At 43.4% G+C, this 22,999-nt stretch overlaps 1 protein-coding gene across 1 annotated transcript in view; it reads right to left on the bottom strand.

The window, feature by feature from the left end:
• Positions 1–22,132, bottom strand: part of DNAH14 (dynein axonemal heavy chain 14) — a 328,569-nt gene extending 306,437 nt beyond the window's left edge. Inside the window, exons 1-2 of the mRNA XM_040451938.1 lie at positions 22,014–22,132; positions 4,180–4,285 (exon numbers count right to left, since the gene is read on the bottom strand). Of these exons, the coding sequence (XP_040307872.1) occupies positions 4,180–4,226 (47 nt within the window). The 5' untranslated portion in view covers positions 4,227–4,285; positions 22,014–22,132. The remainder of the gene's footprint in view (positions 1–4,179; positions 4,286–22,013) is intronic.
• Positions 22,133–22,999: the final 867 nt, after the last annotated feature.

A 22,999-nucleotide genomic window follows, 5' to 3' on the forward strand; every position in this document is an offset into this window, starting at 1 on the left:
GTTTAGGCTGCCTTTGCTGTTCTGCTTCTATTTCCTTTAGGTGTGCTGTTAGATTTTGTATTTGGGATTTTTCTTGTTTCTTGAGATAGGCCTGGATTGCAATGTATTTTCCTCCCAGGACTGCCTTCACTGCATCCCAAAGTGTTTGGATTGTTGTATTTTCATTTGTTTGTTTCCATATATTTTTTAATTTCTTCTCTAATTGCCTGGTTGACCCATTCATTCTTTAGTAGGGTGTTCTTTAACCTCCATGCTTTTGGAGGTTTTCCAAACTTTTTCCTGTGGTTGATTTCAAGCTTCATAGCATTGTGGTCTGAAAGTATGCATGGTATGATCTCAATTCTTGTATACTTATGAAGGGCTGTTTTGTGATCCAGTATGTGATCTATCTTGGAGAATGTTCCACGTGCACTCGAGAAGAAAGTATATTCTGTTGCTTTGGGATGCAGAGTTCTAAATATATCTGTCAAGTCCATCGGATCCAATGTATCATTCAGGGCCCTTGTTTCTTTATTGACCGTGTGTCTAAATGATCTAAAGTCCCCTGCAATTACCGCATTCTTGTTAATAAGGTTGCTTATGTTTGTGAGTAATTGTTTATATATTTGGGGCTCCCATATTCGGCGCATAGACATTTATAATTGTTAGTTCTTCTTGATGGATAGACCCTGTAATTATTATATAATGCCCTTCTTCATCTCTTGTTACAGCCTTTAATTTAAAGTCTAGTTTGTCTGATATAAGTATGGCTACTCCAGCTTTCTTTTGACTTCCAGTAGCATGATAAATAGTTCTCCATCCCCTCACTTTCAATCTGAAGGTATCCTCATGTCTAAAATGAGTCTCTTGTAGACAGCAAATAGATGGGTCTTGTTTCTTTATCCATTCTGATACCCTATATCTTTGGGTTGGCACATTTAGTCCATTTATATTCAGTGTTACTACAGAAAGATATGGGTTTAGAGTCATTGTGATGTATGTTTTATGCTTGTAGTGATGTCTCTGGTACTTTGTCTCACAGGGTCCCCCTTAGGATCTCTTGTAGGGCTGGTTTAGTGGTGATAAATTCCTTCAGTTTTTGTTTGTTTGGGAAGACCTTTATCTCTCCTTCTATTCTAAATGACAGATTTGCTGGATAAAGGATTCTTGGCTGCATATATTTTTTTTTGTTCATCACATTGAAGATTTTCTGCCATTCCTTTCTGGCCTGCCAAGTTTCAGTAGAGAGATCCGTCACGAGTCTTATCAGTCTCCCTTTATATGTTAGAGCACGTCTATCCCTAGCTGCTTTCAGAATTTTCTCTTTATCCTTGTATTTTGCCAGTTTCACTATGATATGTCGTGCAGAAGATCTATTCAAGTTACGTCTGAAGGGAGTTCTGTGTGCCTCTTGGATTTCAATGCCTTTTTCCTTCCCCAGATCAGGGAAGTTCTCAGCTATGATTTCTTCAAGTACACCTTCAGCACCTTTCCCTCTCTCTTCCTCCTCTGGAATACCAATTATGTGTAGATTATTTCTCTTTAGTGCATCACTTAGTTCTCTAATTTTCCCCTCATACTCCTGGATTTTTTTATCTTTTTCTCAGCTTCCTCTTTTTCCATAATTTTATCTTCTAGTTCACCTATTCTCTCCTCTGCCTCTTCAACCCAAGCTGTGGTCACCTCCATTTTATTCTGCAGCTCATTTACAGCATTTTTAGCTCCTCCTGGCTGTTCCTTAGTCCCTTGATCTCTGTAGCAATAGAGTCTCTGCTGTCCTCTATACTGTTTTCAAGCCCAGCGATTAATTTTATGACTATTATTTTAAATTCCCTTTCTGTTATATTGTTTAAATCGTATTTGATCAGTTCGTTAGCTGTCGCTACTTCCTGGAGTTTCCTTTGAGGGGAATTCTTCCGTTTTGTATTTTGGATAGTCCCTGGAGTGGTGTGGGACTGAGGGGCACTTCCCCTGTGCTGTCTTGAATAACTTGCATTGGTGGGCGGGGCCGCAATCAGACCTGATGTCTGCCCCCAGCCCACCGCTGGGGCCACAGTCAGACCGGTGTGTACCTTCTCTTCCCCTCTCCTAGGGGTGGGATTCACTGTGGGGTGGCGTGGCCCGTCTGTGCTACTTGCACACTGCCAGGCTTGTGGTGCTGGGGATCTGGCGTAGTATTAGCTGGGGTGGATCGGCAAGGTGCACGCGGGTGGGAGGGGCAGGCTCAGCTCGCTTTTCCTTCCTGCTTTGGGAGGGGCCCTGCGGCACCGGGAGGGAGTCAGACCCTCCGGAGGGATGGATCCGCAGAAGCACAGTGTTGGGTGTTTGTGCGGTGCAGGCAAGTTCCCTGTTGGGAACAGGTTCCCTTTGGGATTTTGGCTGGGGGATGGGCGAGGGAGATGGCGCTGGCGAGCGCCTTTGTTCCCCGCCAAACTGAGCTCTGTCGTCCTGGGGCTCAACAACTCTCCCTCCCATTGTCCTCCAGCCCTCCCGCTCTCCGAGCAGAGCTGTTAACTTATAACCTTCCAGATCTTAAGTCCCGCTTGCTGTCGGAAGACACTCCGTCCGGCCCCTCCCCTTTTGCCGCCAGACTCGGGGGCTCTACTTGGCCGGCGGGCCGCCCCTCCGCCCCGGGTCCCTCCCGCCAGTCCGTGGAGCGCGCACCGCCTCGCCTCCCTTCCTACCCTCTTCCGTGGGCCTCTCGTCTGCACTTGGCTCTGGAGACTCCATTCTGCTAATCCTCTGGCGGTTTTCTGGGTTAGTTAGGCAGGTGTAGGTGGAATCTAAGTGATCAGCAGGACGCGCGGTGAGCCCAGCGTCCTCCTACGCCGCCATCTTCCTCCCCCTCCTACTCCCCAATTTTCTCTCTACCTTTTCATTCTTCTTTCTGGAGAACTTCCTCAGCTTTACTTCTGCTATTATATATTTAATTTCCAAAAGATCTTTTTCCTCCAAGTGTTCCTCATTTTTAATTCTCCCCCTGCTGTTTCCTCGGTCACCTGACGATCCATGATAGGCTTCTGTGATTTGAGTTTCTATCAAGCTATAAACTTCCCTCCCATGGTCACGGGTCACCCATTCGTGTTTAAGAATCCTCACCGAGATCAAGCTGTGGGGCCACTCTTCATGCTCTGTCATGCTGTCAAATGGCAGATTTCACTGTGGGATAATCGGAGGTTTTCCCCGCTGGCATTAGGTGTAGATCTTTCCTGTCGGCTGGTCAGTTTCCCAGAGGACACTTTTCTTACCTTTGGCTGTGAGTGTTCTCAGAGGCAAGCGGAGGAAGAATACCAAAGTCGCCTCTGACCCGGGGACAGTAATCTACCCTCAGCTGGGTCTGCTGACCCCACATCCCGGAACTCTCCTATCGGAATGAAGGAAGAAACACTCTCCTGGCCAAACGGGGTGAAGGAAGGGCACCTGCCTTCTACCTGCTGCTTCTACAAACTCCCAAGCTCCTGCTCTCACTGCCACTGCCCCCTCAGCCCCAGCATGCTCACCGAGGGGAGGGAAGAGGAGGGGCGGGGAGAGACGCAGGGGTGAAGCGGCTGCTTCCGGGCTTCGCCTGCCGCCGCCTGGGGCGTGCTGTGTCCTCTCTGTGGAGTCCGTAGAGACCGTGTCTCTGGTCTCCCAGAACTACTCCGGTGTCTCCCACATGCTCTTGTCTCCTCCCTCCGCCCTTTGTGGGTTCGTTCCTTTGTAGTCTCCTCCTACCAGCTCAGTGGCATTTCAGGAAGGAGACCCTGAGCCCATCGGCGTTTCCTTATTTTCTTCCCGAGTGGATGCTGATCCGAGAGGAATGTGAAAAAGGAAAGCACAGGGTCCCTGCAACCTCCTCTCCACTCTCCCTGCGCTGCCTCTTCCGCTCGGAGTTGTTGTTTTCTATCCACCATCGACACCAACGACTAACCACCTGTGGCCTTCCCGGGGCTTTCCAGTTTTTGGTCACTTTCTCATTTCCATCAACTCCTCTCTCACTTTTCGGCACGTCCAGGATGGGGCTGGGGAAGGAGCGAGGAGCCGGCGTGAATCCGCCCGTCCTGCCGGCACCACGCCTAAGGACCACTCCGTCATAAAGGCCGGCACCATCATCCGATCCTCCCAGGACTCCTCCCAGGACACTTGGCATTTTTCGCTGTCAGAAGGGCTTACCGCTAGCATGCAGTGTTGAGATTTTAACTTGATTATATCTTATTTTACCTTGCTTTTGTGTTGCTTTTCTCCCCGTTCATGTCGTCATCTGTCATCACGTCAATGGGTATATTTTCGATATTTTTTTTTCTAAACAGGACTCTGAAATAACAGGCTGCAAAATATACATTCATGTTATCTTTTAAACATAAAGGATGCTTTCACAGCTATGACTACCAGTTTCAAACCTGCATATGTGGTTCCCATCCTCCCACTAGGCTTAATTTAACATCTCCATGACCTTCAAGTATTTCCTCCGAATCGCAGAATTTCCTGACCCTTCATGAGGCTAGCTATCCCTCTCAGGGCAGTCTCGGTATTCTCCAACTTCCTCTATGGCAGCTTTTTCCTTCTTACAAAGACGGGTTTGTGTACATATAATTCCAATTTACCTTCAACTCCATACTAAAGGTAATTATAAGGTTTAAGAGCCTCCCCTCAGGAAGAATCATCAGAAAGAACTTAGGGTAGTCAACCTCACCAGTGGCCGAAGCTATTAAACTCGTTCACCATATTCACTAAGTACTAGAAGGCCATATCCATACACCACCAGCATTCTTCAGACAGAACAAAAGGGAGCGGGTTTTGAAATAAGAAAAAGAAAGGCTCGTTTTCTGATTCCTGAGGGAAATCTAACAAGATCAGAAATCTTCCAAAAAAGGATGATGTTCTGCCCAGGCGTGGAAGTATACTGTAACTAAGGTAAGGCAAGATGTTAGCCTAGAATCCACGTAGGGTGGAAAAAGCTTTAATTGTCATGTGACTCAGCATCAGACAAATCAACTATGACTGCAATAGGCCAGAGGCAAGAGTAGTTCTTACTGGAATAGAAAGGATAGAGAGTTCTACACTAGCTATGAAGCCAACAACAGCAGTATCAACACGGGACAGGTCTATCTGGTGATGAGACTCAGAGTGTGGAAATCAGACCCAAAGAGTACCAGGAACGGCCACAGAAAGATCATTTACTGCAACCAGGAACTGAAGGCTACAAATTTGGGGCCCACACTTGAGACAAGGAGACGAATCCAAGGGAGACTCCCACTAGATTCAAAAGCATCCCTGAATCAAACCCATTCTGGATTTGCAACAGAATAGAGGTCGGCAAAATTTTTCTAAAAGGCCAAAGGGCATTTTAGGCTTGTGGACCAGAAGGCAAAAATCAAAGATGTTACTTATGTATTCGTCACACAACAAAAGATAAAACAAATTTCCACAAATGTTTTATTGATGAAATTCAATGTACAAAAATAGTTGAGTATAAGTGTTTTTAATACAAGCCTTTTTTTTTTTTTGAGAGAGCAAGCGAGCACGAGCAGAGGAGAGGGGCAGAGGGAGAGAGAGAGAATCCCAAGCAGACTCCTTGCTCAGCGCTGAGCCCAATGCAGGACTCGAAGGGAGGGGATATTGCCGTACAAAATACGGCAATAAAGAAAACAAAGGTAAGAGCATTAAACTCATTCCACGACCCTGGAATCATGACCCAAGCCAAAATCACAAGTCAGATGCTCAACCAACTGAGCCACCCAGGCACCCCGATACAAACCTTTTAATGAAGAAAATAGAATTCTTTTGAGAAGGACAACATTTTATGTGACTGGGATTCAAAGTTGGTGTTACCTGTCATCAAACTGCTTGCATTATTCCTTTACAAAAACCATTCTCAGCTTGTAGACACAGAAAAACAGGGGGCAGGCCAGATTCAATCAACAGGCCATCATTTGCCAGCCGCTACTAGAGAGGAGACATCAGTCCCAACAGCTACTTTAACTGTGGAGTGGCTTATACTTTCATGCTATCACCATCACCACCAAACATTTGAAAAAGAAAGAGGAAAGTTGTTCAATCTCACTCTGAAACAAAATCAAAATGAGCTGGTAAAAACAATCAAATGAGTTCTTCTTTTTTCCTAGAAGACAAGTGAAAAAATCAAGTCAGCCTCACACTTGTCCACAGCAACATTCGAATGCCAGAACATTTACTCAGGAGAAAAGAGTTGGCTTGAGAATCTTATCAGAGCCAAGTTTTCATGTAAGTACGAAGCTGACATTTTCACACGTGCAGAATTCAGTAAAGATATCGTCCACGGACCTTTCTTGTAAAATGCATGCAATAGTTTTTGCACAGAGATGAAGGCAAAAATATGGCAATAAAGAAAACAGAGGTAAGAGCGTTAAACTCACTCAAGTATAGAGTTTAGGTCAAAACAACTATTGGACATGTGATTACAGAACCGAACGCTTTTGTACAGGAAAAATAGCATAAGTACTGAAAACAATCAAGAGGGGGAGAAGAGAAAGTAAGTGGAATATAGGAAGCATGAGTGTTCTTCATCTTTCAAATACACAGGTCAACAGACACTACTTAAAGCTGATAAATAAGAGAAGTCGAACTGTATTACTTAAAAGTATAAAGATACCCACAAGAAGAACTAAAATTATAATACATGCCATAAAAATCTGGGAGTATGAAGTACCAGTTAAGAATGTAAATGCATGAATCATGTTCTAATTTCTTCATTTCACAACATGGAGTCAACGGATGATACCTAAAGTGCATAGATAACAAAATAAAGGTTAAAATATATTCTATGTCGTAAGTCTAGAAGAACTGGAATAATGCATGAACCTTTCAAAATATCAGAAGCAAAACACAACTCTGTGTTTACACAAAACGGGGATTTAAAACACCAAAAAAAAAAAATAAACAAAGGATAACTGTGGTTGACTTCAGTAGGCTGCCCATATAATATTCAATCCCTCCTTCCCTTTCCCAAATAGTACCCACCTTTTATTTAGGTGGATCTGAACAAATTATCAAGGGATAGAGATGGAAAAAATGAGGACAGGTTAAACAGTAGAGACGGTAGAATGGTAAATCTGACATAACACTCATCAGGAGTCTGGAAGAAGAGAGAGAACGGGGAATATAATGACAGAGAGTTTTGCAGACACTGATCTACAGTTTCACAGAGTTCCACAAATTCTAACGCATACGTTCATATATATGAACATATACAAGTGTACACATGCATATGTACACACACCCCTTCAACACAGTGAAACTGTAGAACACCAAAGATAAAAAGGAGATCCTAACAGCAGCCAGAGACAGATTACTTAAAATGAGAGTAAGTATGAACTTCCTTATAGCACACATGCCTGTGCACACACGCGCACACACACCCCTAAAACAACAGTATAACATCTCCAATGTTCTATGTGCTGTCAACTTAGAATCCTATACCTAGCAAAAATGTGTTTCAAAAAATGAAGGCAAGATACAGACATTTCAGGCAAATAAAATCAATAGACAAATGAAATGTACTCCACAAGGACTTAAAAAAGAAGGAATACTATCCCAAGATGACAGGTCTAAGATACAAGAAAGAATAACTAGCAGAAGTAATGAATATGTGTAAATCTAAATGAACACTAACTACATAAAGCAGTAATTATTTCTTGGGGGATTAAAAGTGAGGTGGAACCAGACTCTATAACAACAGCACACAGGTCAGGAGGGGGATGATCAAAATTAAATTAAGATCCTTGTATTTTCTGCAGGAAGATTAAAATCGGTTAAATTGACACTTTGGTAAGTTAAGCATACATCTTAAAATTTCTATGGTAACCACAACATAAGGTGGCAGAAATAACCCAAAACATATGAATAATTATAGTCACTGCAAGTAGACTAAATTCTCTACAAAGACAAAGATAGAAAAACTGGGGGGTGGAGAGAAATCCAGGTAGATCTTACTTAAAAGACACATATCTAAAACAAAAGGATACCAAAAGGATGCAGTAAAAGCTAGGAAAAAGATATACCAGACAACTATTAAGCAAAATGAAGATATTATAGCTATATTTATATCAGAAAAATAGGCAGTAAGGCAGAAAGAGTCACTAGATCTAGAGAAGTTCACTATATAATGATTAAGGTTCATTTCACCAGAAAAATGAAACAGTTCTGAACTTCCACCTACAACATGACTTCAAAATATGTGATACAAAATACACAATTCAAAACTGACAGAATCATAGGGAGTAACAACTAAATATAGCATGATAATGAAACACTGTGACAAATTCAGTTAATCAGGCCAACCCTCTCTGGCACCAAACAAAACAAAAACAAAACTAGCAAGGATACAGATTTTACTAATCTAATTTAAAACTATGACCTAACAAATACACTGTGTACAACTCAAGAAATGGAGAATGCATGTATTTTTTTTAGTAAAATTTTTTAATGTTTATTTTGGAGAGAGAGACAGAGCATAAGCAGGGGAGGGGCAGACAGAGAGGGAGACACAGAATCCGAAGCAGGCTCCGGGGTCCTGAGCTGTCAGCACAGACCCACGAACCGTGAGATCATGACCTGAGCCGAAGTCAGACGCTTAACCGACTGAGCTACCCAGGCGCCCCGAGAATGCATGTATTTAAAAAAATTTTTTTTAACATTTTTTTATTTTTTATTTTTGAGACAGAGAGAGACAGAGCATGAACAGGGGAGGGTCAGAGAAAGAGGGAGACACAGAATCCGAAACAGGCTCCAGGCTCTGAGCGGTCAGCACAGAGCCCGACGCGGGGCTCGAACTCACGGACCGCGAGATCGTGACCTGAGCTGAAGTCGGATGCTTACCTGACTGAGTCACCCAGGTGCCCCAACAACCAGCAGGCATTCTTTTTTTTTTTTTTAATTTTTTTTAACGTTTATTTGTTTTTTGAGACAGGGAAAGACAGAGCATGAACGGGGAAGGATCAGAGAGAGAGGGAGAACACAGAATCTGAAACAGGCTCCAGGCTCCGTGCTGCCGGCACAGAGCCCAACGCGGGGCTCGAACTCCCGGACCGCGAGATCGTGACCCGAGCCGAAGTCGGCCGCTCAACCGACGGAGCCACCCAGGCGCCCCAGAGAATGCATGTATTTTAAAGTGCACACGGCACAGTCTCAAAATTAACCACTACTTGGTCATAATGCAGATCTCAACAAATTTCAAATAATTTATCTTCATACAATCCAAATTCCATGCCCACAATTCAACCAGATTAGAAATAAAGGAATAAGAAATGAAATCTCATAAATCCAGAAATTAAGAAACACCTACGTAACTCAGGGATCACGATGAAAATCCAAAACGTTAACAATTAGATGCTAAGATATTAAGTATTAAAACTTGTGAGATACATCTAAAGAAGTACTTACAGGCAAATAAAAGCTTTAAGATCTCCTATAAAGAAAGACTAAACCAAGAAGTTAGAAACAGCAAAACTTTATAAACGCGAAGAAAATAGAAACAAAGAGAGAAGAGACCAGGCCTCTGGACACCAGCAAGATACGGAGCAGGAGCACCCACTCCCTGTCCCCCCACAAAAACGACAGACAGCTAGCTACGTGCAAAAAGGCCTGGGGGCTCGAGAGTCCAGCCACACAGCGGGGGACAGAAGAGTCACTGCACAGAAGGACCCCTGCGGAGACTGGCTGCGCCGAGACACCTGCTGAGGACAAAGGAGCCGGGCCGTCAGCATCAGCCACACAGGGGCTGCCATCACAGTCCCCAGTGGCACGCTCTGCAGAGAGGACCCGGGAGCCTTCCTCACCGAGGATCTCAGCGGCCCCCACAACAGCCGCAGACCCCCCACGGCGCTCATAGGGAAGATCCCACAGTGTGAGTCGCGTGGACCCCCGCGTGCCGCTCCACAGAGGACAGCAGCGGCCTGAGCCACCGAGGGAACCAACAGCCCCCACTACCACGGACCGTTCCGCGTGGAGACACTGCTGCAGCCCTCCCCCCAGAAGGGGCTGCCGCTCTGCTGCCCCGGGCCGCAACCCCACACGTACCTTGGGTCCCGGCGCCCCAAGTGCTCCAGCTGTGTGCACGACGCAGAGGCAGAGGCCGATTCGTGGCCACTCTGCAGCCATCCACGTCGCAGGCCCGGCAGCCACTGTGGGGTAAGCGGCTACTCAGACCCCAAAGCTTCTGTCACTCCCAAAGCGCCCACACGTCAGACACCAGTGCTGCCACCACTACCAGGGCACTCGGGAGCCAGACCCCGAGTTGAGAGGGATCCCCTCACCCGTAACAGCCCTCACGGGGGGACAAATTGATGCCCACGCCGACTTCTCTGAAGACGCTATGCGGACATGATGCCGCAGGGTCGTTCCCAGAGCCGGAAGTGCCCCCCGCCCCAAGCCGGTGCCCTTGCACCCACCGGCACGTGGTCTTTCCCCAGCAAAGCCGGTCCCTAAAGCTGGGAGAGAGACCGCTCCACCAAAAGCAGACATCAACACGGGGCTTCCACAAACGTAGGAAACATGACACCACCCAAGGAACACAGTAATTTTCCCCTAACGGATCTCAAAGAGACGTAGGTGTATGAATTTCTGGACAGAGAATTCAAAACGACTGTTTTCAGGAAGCTCAGTGAGCTACGAGAGAACAGAGACAACTAAACAGAATCAGGGAAACAAAATGTGAACAAACTGAGAAGGCCAACAGAGAGAGAGAAACCATAAAAAGGAACCAAACAAATTCTGGAGCTGAAGAAAACAATTAATGGAAAAAAAAATGCAGCAGCATCAACAGCAGACTTGATCATTTGAAATTACGCGATCAGAGAAAAAGGACCAGGAATGAAAAAGACTAAGGAAAGCCTATATATACGTGGGCTACTATCAAGTAAAATAGCATTAGGATATGACAGTCCCAGGAGAAGCGAGAAAGGAGGTGAACGTGTTTTCAAATAATGGCTAAAAATCGCCCGGATCTGGGGAGAAAGCTGGGACGTCCAGGTGCGTGAGGCCAGTAAGAGCCCACTCAGGTATCCAGTGACTGATGATTGGAAAAAGAAAATGTGGTGCAAATTCACAACAGGATATTGATGCTCGGCCATAAAAAAGAATGAAATCTTGCCATCTGCAATGACATGGATGTAGAGTATATTACGCGAAGTGAAAAAAACAAACGATCGTGGTGGGGCACAAAGAGAGGAAAACCAAGAAACAGATTCTTAACGATAGGGAACATTCTGCTGGTCACTAGAGGGGTGATGGGTGGGGGATGGGTGCAAATAGGTGATGGGGACTAAGGAGTACACTTGTGATGAGCACAGGGTGTTTTATGTAAGTGTTGAATCAACAAATGCTACACCTGAAACTAGTATGTTAACTGGAATTTAAATAAAAACTTAAAAAAAATCCCCATACAGATTCAACACAGAGGGGACTTAACTAAGATACACTGTATTCAAACTATCAAAAATCAAAAGAGAGAATTTTGAAAATAGTGGGACAAAATAATCTCATCTCATAAAACGGAACTCTCGTAAGGCAATCAGGGGATTTCTCACCAGAAACCTTGCAGACCAGGAGAGAGTGGAATGATATATTCAAAGTACTGAAAGGAAAAATCTGCCAACAAAAAATACTGTACCCAGAAAAGCTGTCCTTTACATGTGAAGGACAGATAAAGGCCTTCCCAGACAGACAAAACCTGAAGGAGCTCATCTCCATTAGACCTGCCTTGTAAGAAATGTTAAAGGGAACGCTTCAAGCTGAAATAAAAGGGTGCTAATTTGTAACACGAAAACATATGGAAGTATAAAACTTACAACTTACTGGTAAAGATAATATAGACAAATTTAGAATATCACCATAATGGGGGTATATAAATCACTTAACTCTAGTATAATGATTAAAAAACAAAAGTATTAAAAATACTATAGCTAAAATAATTTTTAATGTATACATAATATAAAAAGATGTAAACTGTAACATCAAAACCACAAAATGTGGGAGAGGGAAGTAAAAGGATAGAGCTTTTGTATGCAGTCAAAGTCAAATTGTTTTCAGCTTAAAACAGACTATCATCACAATAAGGGGTTGTATGTAAGCCTCTTGGTAACCACCAGGGAAAACCCTATAGTAAATGCATAAAAAGTAAAAGAAAGGAATCAAAGCACACCAAACCACAATCAAACCACATCACGAAACCACAAAGGAAGATAGCAAAGAAGGGAGAAAGTAACAAAGGAACTATAAAATAGCCAGAAGACATTTAACAAGATGTTAACTGCAAATAATTATTTCACATGTAAATGCACTAAATTTTCCAATAAGAAGATGGAATGGCTGATGGGATTAAAAAGGCTCAACTGTATGCTGCCTACGAAAGACTCACTTCAACTTTGAGAACACATTCAGGCTCAAAGAAAAGAGACGGAGAAAGATATTCCATGCAAACAGTAACCAAAAAAGACTGGGGGGTGGGGGGCGGCTTATATCAGATGAAATAAACTTTAAGTCAAAAGCTACAACCAGAGACAAAGAAGGCCATTATATAATGACACAGGAATCTATTCACCAAGAGGATATAGCAACTGTAAACATATAGGCACCCAACGTTAGGGAACATAAATATATAAAGCAAATATTAACAGATCTGAAGGTAGAAATGTACAGCAATGCAGTAATAATAGATAGCAGCCTTGAGTACTCCACTTTCAGAACGGATAAATCTTCATCCAGACAGAAAATCAACAAAGAAACTTTTTATCTGAACTACACTTCAGACCAAATGGATATAACAGATACATGGAAAACAAGCCATCAAAGAGCAGCAGAATATACACACTTCTCAGGTGAATGCAGAACATCCCCTAGGATAGATCACGTATGAGGCCACAAAAGAAGTCTTAAGAAATTAAAGAAGCCTTGAAATCATATCACATAGCTTTTCCAGACACAATGTTATAAAACTGGAAATCAAAAACAGGAGGAAACCTGAAATATTCACAAGTGAGTAGAAATTAAACAACACATTCCTAAACAACCATTGGGTCCATGAAGAAATCAAGAGGAAAATCAAAGATATCTTGAGATAAATGAAAATGGAAATACAACATACCAAAAACTATGCTACAAAAGTAGTTCTAAGAGGAAAGTTCATAGCAATTAATGCCAACATTATCCTATCAAACCTTTAAAGAAGAACTAATGCCAATCCTTCTCAAATTCTTCCAGAAAAAGACAAGAAGAGAGAACACGTCCAGGGTCATTGTATGAGGCCAGTATTACCCTGATCCCAAAGTCAGATTAGGAAACAAGAAAATAAAATTACAGGCCATATCCCTGAGGCATACAGAAGCAAAACCCCTCAACCAAAAAAACACACCAAATTAATAGCACAATAAAAGGATGATACAACATGATAAAGTGGGATTTACCCCTGGGTTGTGAGGATGGTTCAAATATGCAAACCAATAAATGTGACACACCACCTTAACAGAATGAAGGATAAAAATCCATATGATCTCAACAGATACAGAAAAAGCATTTGACAACATTCAACATCCTCTTATGATGAAAAAACTGTCAACATATTAGACACAGAAGGAATATACCTCAACATAATAAAGGTTATATATGACAAGACCACAGATAATGTTATATATAGTCGATGGTGAAAAAGTAAAGACTCTTCCTCAAAGATAAGAAAAGGATGCCCATTTTCACCACTTCTATTCAACACCTTACTTGAAGTCCTAGCCAGAGCAATTAGGCAAGAAAAATAAAATGCATCTAAATTACAAAAGAAGAGGTAAAATTAACTGCAGATGACATGATGCTATATATGTGTGTGTGTGTGTGTATATATATATATATATATATATATATATAAAATGCTAAAGACTCCATCAAAACGCTGTTAGAACTAATAAATTAGTAGAGTTGCAGGATGCAAAATCAACACGTACATTTCATTGCATTTCTTGACACTAACTACAAGCTATCTGAAAAAGAAATTAAGAAAGCAATCCTATTTACAAATAGTATCAATAAGAATGAAATGCGTAGCAATAAATTTAACCATGGAAGTGAAAAACCTGTACACTGAAAACTCTAAGACACTGATGAAAGAAACTGAAGAAGACACAAATAAATGGAAATCTCTACCATGAGCATGGAATGGAAGAATTGATATAATGGAAATGTCCACACTACACCAAATGGTCTACAGATTCAGTGCTGTCTCTATCTAAATTCCAATGCCATCTTCACAGAAATTGAAAAAAAAAAGTCCTAAAATTTGTATGAAACCACAAAAGACCCTAAATAGCCAAAGCAATCTTAAGAAAGAAATAAAGCTAGAGGTATCACATTTTCTGACTTAAAAGGTATATTACAAAGCTATAGTAATCAAAACAGTACGGTACTGGCATAAAAATAGACACATAAGCCAACGGAACAGAGAGCCCAGAAATAAACTTACACATATACACATCAACTAATTTTTGACAAGGGCACCAAGAACATACAATGGGAAAAGGATAGGTTTTTCTACTAAATGGTGTTAAGAAAACTGAATATTCCAATGCAAAAGAATGAAACTAGACCTTTATCTTATACCATACACAAAAATTAACTGAAAATGGATGAAAGACTTAAATTGAAAACCTGAAATGGTGAAACTCCCAGAAGAAAACAGAGGGGGAAAGCTCCTTGACATTGGTCTTGGCAATGATTGTTTGGACATGACAAAAAAAGCACTTGTAATAAAAGCAAAAATAGACAAGTGGGGCCAACATCAAACTAAAGCCTTCCGAAGAGCAAAGGAAATAATCAACAAAATGAAAAGGCAATCTACAGAGTGGTATAAAAAGTGCATAAACCATAGATGTGACAAGAAGTTAGTATCTAAAATATGTAACAAACTCCTACAACTCGGTAGCAAAAATCCCACAAATAATTGGATGAAAAAATGGACAGGGGACCTAAACAGACATTTTTCCAAAGAAGACACACAGGTGGCCAACAGACATGAAAAGATGCTCAACACCACTCATCATCAGGGTAATGCCAATCAAAACCACAAAGAGATATCACCTCATACCTGTCAGAGAGGCTAGACTCGAAAAGGCGAGAAATAACAAATACTGGCGAAGACGAAGAGAAAACGGAATCCTCGTGCACTGTTAGGAGAGATGTAAATTGACACAGCCACTATGGAAATCACTCTGGAATTCCTCAAAAAATTAAAAATAGAACTACCACATGACCAGCAATCCCACTTCTGGACATACCTCCAAAGGAAATGAAATCAGGACCTCAAAGAGGTATCTGCACCCCCATGGTCACTGCAGCATTATTCACAACAGCCTCGACAGGGAGACAGCGTAAGTATCTGTCAACAGATGAATGGATGAAGAAAATGTGGTCTATGTATACAATGGTATATTATTCAGGCCATTGCAACAACACGGATGAACCTGCAGATGTTCTGCTAAGTGAAATAAGCCAGACAGAGAAGGATAAATACTGTACGGTATCATTTATATGTGGAATCTGAAGAAGGAGGAAAAAAAGCTCACCTCCTAGAGAATCAAATGATGGACGAGTGATGGAGGGGACAGAGAGATGCTGGTCAAAGGATACAAACATTCGGTTACAAGACGATTACGTTCTGGAAAGCTAACGTACAGCGTAAAAATGTGGCCGGGGGTTTCGGCAGGGGGAGATCTCAGCCCTACCACTCCTAGCAACTGCAGACCCAACAGGAAGAGACCAACTTGACCTTACCTTTGCCCGTGGATACTACTCTGCTACTCTGGCAGAAGGAAGAGACAATTTTCCTCATTCCCCCCGCCGCCCCCCCCCCCCAGCCCCTCACAACAGCTCAGCCAATGAGAAGCCACCACACTCTGAACTCCCAGTTTACTCCTGTGGACTTTTAGCTCATAACAGCTTCCCAACTTACCGCTTTTCTCCTTAAAAAAGTGTACCTCTTCTTTGTTCCCCAGACTTGCCTGGGGTTTTGCCACGGCTTGCTTGTCCTGGATTGCAATTCTCTTTTATTCCCAAGTAAACCCATCTTTTGTTGGTAAGATAACTGGTAGTTTTTACTTTTAAGGTGAACACCAGCACTGTGACTGTAGTTAATAATACCATGTTGTACACCTGAAATTTGCCGAGAGTATAAGCTTCTCACCGCGTACACACACACACACACACACACACACACACACACACACACGTGTAACTGCGAGGTGACAGATGTGCAAATTTACTCACAGTAATCGTTACACAATGCATAGGTATGCTAAATCATTACATTCTACACCTTAAATATATACAGTATTTTTGTCAAATATACTTCAATAAAACCGGAAACAGAATTTTCAGAAAAAAACCTAGAGCAGAAACTTAACAAAGAGAAAACAAACACGTACTAGAGAAGATCAAAAGAGCTAAGCATTAATAGAAAGACATTAAAATGTCACTTGTCTCTTGACTGATCCTTACATTCAATAAAACCCCATTCAAAATCTTAAGTTTTTTTTTTTAAAGTTTTTGACAAGAGGACTTAAAAAATTACAGAGTATCAGGGTGATATGGAGCAGAATTGGAAAAACTGAGTCTTCCTCCGATATATCTCTTTTCCTTTCACATTATTTGCCACACCCAGGTACTTCCGGTCAGCAAACGAGTGGTTTCCCACGCCAAATAATTCTGTGACAACAGCCGTGTGTCCTACAATTTAACTCAGTTCTGACCCTGCCTACCCGGAGACCATGTCAGACCCCACAGGTTAAGGGCTCAATCCCAGGAGACTGCTCCCCACTCCAGATGCCAATCTCAAGTCGGAGGTGCCCAGGAGACCCGCAACTTGTGTCTGACTTGGCTAAAAATTAGTTTTCCGGGACCCCCTTCTCATTTAATTGAATCATTTACAGAACTCAGGGAAACACTGACATAAATTTACCAGTTATTAAAGGATGTGACCAAGGATACAGATGAATAGCCAGATGAAGAGATACATAGGTCGAAGTCTACACCCGAGTGCAGAAGCTTCGGTCCTTGTGGAGATGGGACCCGTCTTCCCCGTATGTGAACGTGCTCACCACACTGAAAGCTTTCTGAACCCCATCTTACTGGAGTTTTTATGGGGACTTCCACACAGGCACGACCACCTATTAACTCCACGTCCTGCCCCTCTCCCCTCTCTAGACACTGAGGGATGGGAAGGGCTGCAAATGTCAAGCTCCTGATCATGGCTGGGTCTTTCTGATAACACAGCCCCCCTCTCCAGAAGCCTCCAAGAGCCTGCCTGGAGGAACCTCATGAGAACAACTACCACCACCACCACCAAAATGAAAAACTCCTATCACCCAAAAGATTACAAGGGATTTAGGAGTCCTGCATCAGGAACCAGGATCAGAGACCTATAATATATATGTTTATTATTATTTCGCAACAATCTGTTGTGGGCTAGCTTTGAAGAGGGAAAGACCAGTTCTGTTAGAACCAACAAATTCAATCAAGTTGCATGATACAAAATCAAGACATAAAAATCATTTGTGTTTCCACACACTAACAACAAACTATCAGAGAAATTAAGAAAACAATGTCATTTGCAAGTGAATCAAAAAAGAATTAAATACTTAGGAATAAATTTAACGAATGAGGTGAAAGATCTGAACGCTGAAAACTCTAAGACACTGATGAAAGACATTTAAGACACAAACAGAAATATATCCTGTGCTCATGGATTAGAAGAATTACTATCATTGAAATGTCCGCACTACCCGAAACAATCTACAGATTCAGTACTATCTCTATCAAAATTTCAATGGCATTTTTCACAGAAACAGAATTATCCGAAAATTTGTATGGAACCAAAAAACACCCCAAATAGCCAAAGCAGGCTTGAGAAAAAAACACTGAAGCTAGAAGCTGACTTCAAGCTATATTACAAAGCTATAGTAATCATAACCGTGTGGCGCTGACATAAAAACAGACACACAGACCAACAGAACAGAAAAGAGAGCCCAGAAATAAACGCACACATACAGTCAACTAATTTATGACAAAGGAGGCAAGAGTATACAATGGGGAAAGGACAGTCTCTCCAACAACTGGTTGGGAAAACCGGACAGCCACATGCAAAAGAACAAAACTGGACCACCGTCTCACACTTCTGTGATACTGTGCGTCATAAGAAATATCTATTTGGTCTTTGTCTTCATTGCCAGCACAAAGCTCCTAAAACTCCCCAAATATCCTAAATGAGTACAGTGATAAAGGTGTCCTTTGCTACATTAATGAGTTGACTTTTGGACCTCACCTACAGATGGAGGCTGGGTTGCCAAGAGAACCAACCACATGACTGATGAGAGGGTTGGAGCTTTCAGCCCCACCACCTTGACCTCTGGGGACAGGGGAGGGGCTGCAGGTGGAATTAACTGCCAATGATTTAACCAATCGTGCCTATGCAATAAAGCCTCCGTAAAAACCCAAAAGGATAGGTTTCAGAGAGCTACTGAGCAGGTGAACACATGGAGACTCAGGGAGTGTGGTGCACCTGAAGGCATAGAGGCCCCGTGCCTTTTCCCCCTACTTTGTCCCCAGGCCTCTTTTCCATCTGGCTGTTTCTGAGTTATACCCATCTATAACAAACCGGTAACAAATGAAATCTATCCCTGCGGTCCGTGAGCCATTCTAGCAAAGTAATGGAACCCACAGAGGAGTCATTACAGCCTCCTATCTACAGCTGGTCAGTCGGAAACACAGGTGATAACCCGGGCCTGAGACTGGCATTGAAGTGGGGAGGGGGTAGGATGAGTACACGGTTACAGGACTGAGCCCTTAACCCGTGAGATGGGAAGGGATCTCCAGACGGATAGTGTCAGAAGTGAGCTGAACTGCAGGACATCACCAGGTGTCTGGGCATTGCTTGGTGGTAAGAACCACCCCCCCCCCCCCGCCCTCCCCCACCACACACACACACACACGCACACACACACACACACACGTTGGAATTGGGTACAGAATCACATTACCCCTCAAAAATTAACTCAAAATGAATTCAAGACTTAAATTTCAGACCTAAAACCATAAAACTACTAGAAGAAAACAGAGGGGATAAACTTCCTGACATTGGTCTTGGCAGTGATTTTTTTCAGATGACACCAAAAACAAAAACAACAACAACAACAATAATAATAAAAGCAAAAAGAAACACCAAAAGAAATGACATCAAAAACAAATAAATAATAATACAAACAAAAAGAAACAAGTGGAACCACATCAAATGAAAATGCTTCTGCACAGCAAAGGAAACCATCGACAAAACAAAAAAGCAGCCCATGGAACAGGAGAAAACACCTGCCAGTCCTCTGATGAGGGGTTAATATCCAAAATATACAAACTCACACAACTCAACTGCAAAAACACAAACAATCCAACTCAAATGGGCAGATTTTCTAAAGACGTACAAACGGCCGGGCAATAGGTACGTGAAAAGGTGTTCGACACGCTCATCGTCAAGGAAATGCAAACCAAAACCACAATATCACCTCACACCTGTAAGAATGACCATTATCACAAAGGAATAACACGTGTTGGCGAGGATGTGCAAAAAAGGGAACCATCGTGCACGGTTGGTGGGAATGTAACTGGCATAGCTACTATGAAAACAGGAGGGAGTTCCTCATTAAATTAAAAGGAGATTACTATATGGTCCAGCAATCCCACGTCTGGAAATACAGCCAAAGGCAATGAAAACAGAATCTTGAAGACACATTTCCACTCCCATGTTTGCTGCAACAGTACTCTCAATGTCAAGAGTCAAAAACAACCCAAGTGTCTCACACACACACAAAGAGATTTTCTAACTCGTGCTACCACATGGATAAATCTCGACTGAAGACATCACGCTAAGTAAAATAAGCGAAACACAAAGGACAAATACTGTACGATCCTACTTATATGAGGTTCCTAGCGGCTATGAGGAGTGGAGAAAGGGGTAATAGGGGAGTTACTGCTCAAGGGGTATGGAATTTCAGTTTGGGATGATGACACATTCTGGAGATAGATGCTGGTGATGGTTACACAACAGTGTGAATGTACTTAATGCTGCTGAACTGTACGCTTAAGAATGATTAAAGTGATAAATCTTACGTTGTGCGTATTTTACCACAATAAAAAAACAAAGGAATAGAAAACACCATGCTATGCCAATGCAAACAAAAAGAAAACTGGTGGGGTGCCTGGGTAGCTCAGTCGGTTAAGCGTCTGACTTCAGCTCAGGTCATGATCTCGCAGTTCATAGGTTCCGACGCTGCATCGGGCTCTGTGCTGACATCTCGGAGCCCGGAGCCGGCTTCATTCTGTGTCTCCCTCTCTCTCTCTCTCTCTGCCCCTCCCCTGTTCATGCTCTGTCTCTCCCTCTCTCTCAAAAATAAGTAAACATTAAAAAAATAAATTTAAAAAAATAAATATTTAATTAAAAAAAAAAACTGGTAACAATATTCTACCAAAGTAAGAGAAAAGCAGTAAGAAGGAGTAACTGCATCTCAACAGAACAGAAGGGAAAATCCATCAAGAAGCTACAACTTACAACTTTCACATACCTAACACTGCCTCAAAATATATAAAGCAAAACCTGATGGAATTATAGAAAATCTGACATTTCAAAAAAAACAGTGACAGTGTGCTATTTTAACACACCGTTTCAATGATTTACAGATCAAGTGAACTAAAGTAATAAGTAAACGAAAGTATCTGACCCTTGGGGCACCTGGGTGGCTCAGTCAGTCAAGCATCTGACTCCTGGTTTTGGCTCAGGCCGTGATCTCACAGTTAATGAGTTCCAGCCCCGCATTCAGCTCTGTGCTGACAGCATGGAGCCTGCTTGGGATTCTCTAATTAAATAAATAAGTTTTTAAAAAGTTCCTGTCTCTTAAAAAAGAAAAAAAGAAAAAAAAAAGGAAGTATTTGACCTTCACAATTAATAGGCTTGACCTAACAAAGAACCCTATACATAAAAATCAAGCAATGCACTTTTCAAATCATATAAAGCATTTATGAAAACTGACCATATCCTTCGTAACAAGACTTCGCAAATCTCAGACTCAATATTACGCAGACCCTGTTTTCCAATATAATGCAAATAAATCGTAAGTCAACAAAAATGCACTTTTAGAAGTGCTCCCTATTTAGAAATCTGAAATAGCACTCCTAAGTAAACCATGGATTAAAAATAAGGAAATTACCCTCTAGAACCATTCCACAATTACAATATCACATATTCAAATTTGGTGGATCCAGCTACAGTAGTTCTTAAGACTTAGAAATCAAAATTTATGAGTACTGAATGCATTTAATATTTATTTTTTTTTAATGTTTACTTATTTTTGAGAGCGAGAGCTCAAGCAGGGGAGGGGCAGGGAGAGAGGGACAAAAGCCTGCAAGTGGGCTCCCTGCAGAGAGCCAGAGGCGGGGGGGGGGGGGGGGTCACACCCACAAACTGTGAGATCCTGACCTGAACCCCAGTCGGAGGCTCAACCAACCGAGCCACCCAGGCGCCCTTAACGCATTTAATACTTTGAAGGCTGATGTGTTCAATAAAGAAGCCAGGCTATGAACAAGCTAAAAGTAAAAGAAATTAATATAACAGAAAACGAACAAGAATCAAGATCAATAAAACTAAACGCTGATGAGGAAAGGAGAGAAAGAGTACCCACAGGGCTCTCCTTTACGCAAAGACACGAGGCCACGGGAGTCTGGCCAACGAGCTTTCTCCAACACTCAAAGAACTGAGAATCCTCCTAATAGCACAAACTCTCAGAAATAAAGCCCCTTCCGGGCTCCCGACGCCCTGGCCTTGCACCCCTGACCCCGCCCCGCTCCTGGCCCCTCCCCCCGCCACACCTCAGCCCGGCTCCCCCGGCCCCGCCCCAGCCCTGCCCACCCCGAGTGGCCCCTCCCCCCAAGCCCGGCTCGACAGACCCCCCCCCCTCAAAGTTAGGGGGCCGTCGAGGGTCCCGGCCGCCCGCCCTCACCCACAGCGACGTGGCCACACGGCCGCTTCGGCCCCTTTTCGGGCCAAGAGGCGAAGGTCCGGCTGGCACACGCCGGAGAGAGAGCCGGGCGAGGACAGCCCCGAGGGGAGGGTCGGCGCCGCTACCCCTCCTGCTCGTAACTGCCGGCCAGCCTGGGGCCTCGAGGCTGCTGGGATCCTGAGGCCCTCGAAGTGCATGCTGGGGGCTGGGGGCGGGGGGGGGCGGCTCTAGCAGCGCACCCTGCGTGCTGGGCCTCGAGGCCTGCGCAGTGCATGCTGGGGCCGCTTGCGCAGCGTGTCCTGCGTGCTGGGCCTCGGGGCCTGCGCAATGCATGCTGGGGGGGGCTGGAGCTAGTGGTTCCCGCAATGCATGCTGGGGTCCGAGGCTGGGGTTGGAGCCCGCAGGTGAGGGAGGAGGCGGGCGGTGGCTCCGCGGAGGCTCCCATCCAGGCGATGGGCCCGAGGGGGGCGGGGGGTGTCGTGACACCGGCCATGCCTTTGCGAGACCCAGAAATGTGCGTCATGGGCGGATCAGATAGGTACACTAAGCAGGCCAAGGACCGGGGGTACCTTCTCTCTTCACCTGCTTGAAGGTGGCCTGAATGCTGGAGAAACCGGTGACTGCAGATCAGGCGGCTCTGGGACCTACCACAGGAGTGATTAAGATTTTCACAACCTGGGGGCATGAATAGGCACCTGTTAATAGCAAAAGATGGTATATGGAGATGTAATAGAATGGGTCTAGGAGAAACATTCTAAGAAGCGTGGGTGTGAAAATACCTCCTTTTAATGTGTCTTATTAAAAAAAAAAAAACCAACACGGAATGTCCTGTGTTTCACTCGCCCAACTATTTACTGAGCACTTACTATATGCCAGGTGCACAAGGCACATAGGCCCCTTTCTTTACATTTCGTGGTAGAGGCCACAGAAAAACAATACAGGGTCTACTGTATCTAAAAGTGTGTTTAACTTAAAAAAAGAATACA

The sequence above is a fragment of the Herpailurus yagouaroundi genome, unplaced genomic scaffold (assembly GCF_014898765.1).
Source record: "Herpailurus yagouaroundi ecotype Mexico unplaced genomic scaffold, PumYag 205, whole genome shotgun sequence".
NCBI lineage: Eukaryota > Metazoa > Chordata > Mammalia > Carnivora > Felidae > Herpailurus > Herpailurus yagouaroundi.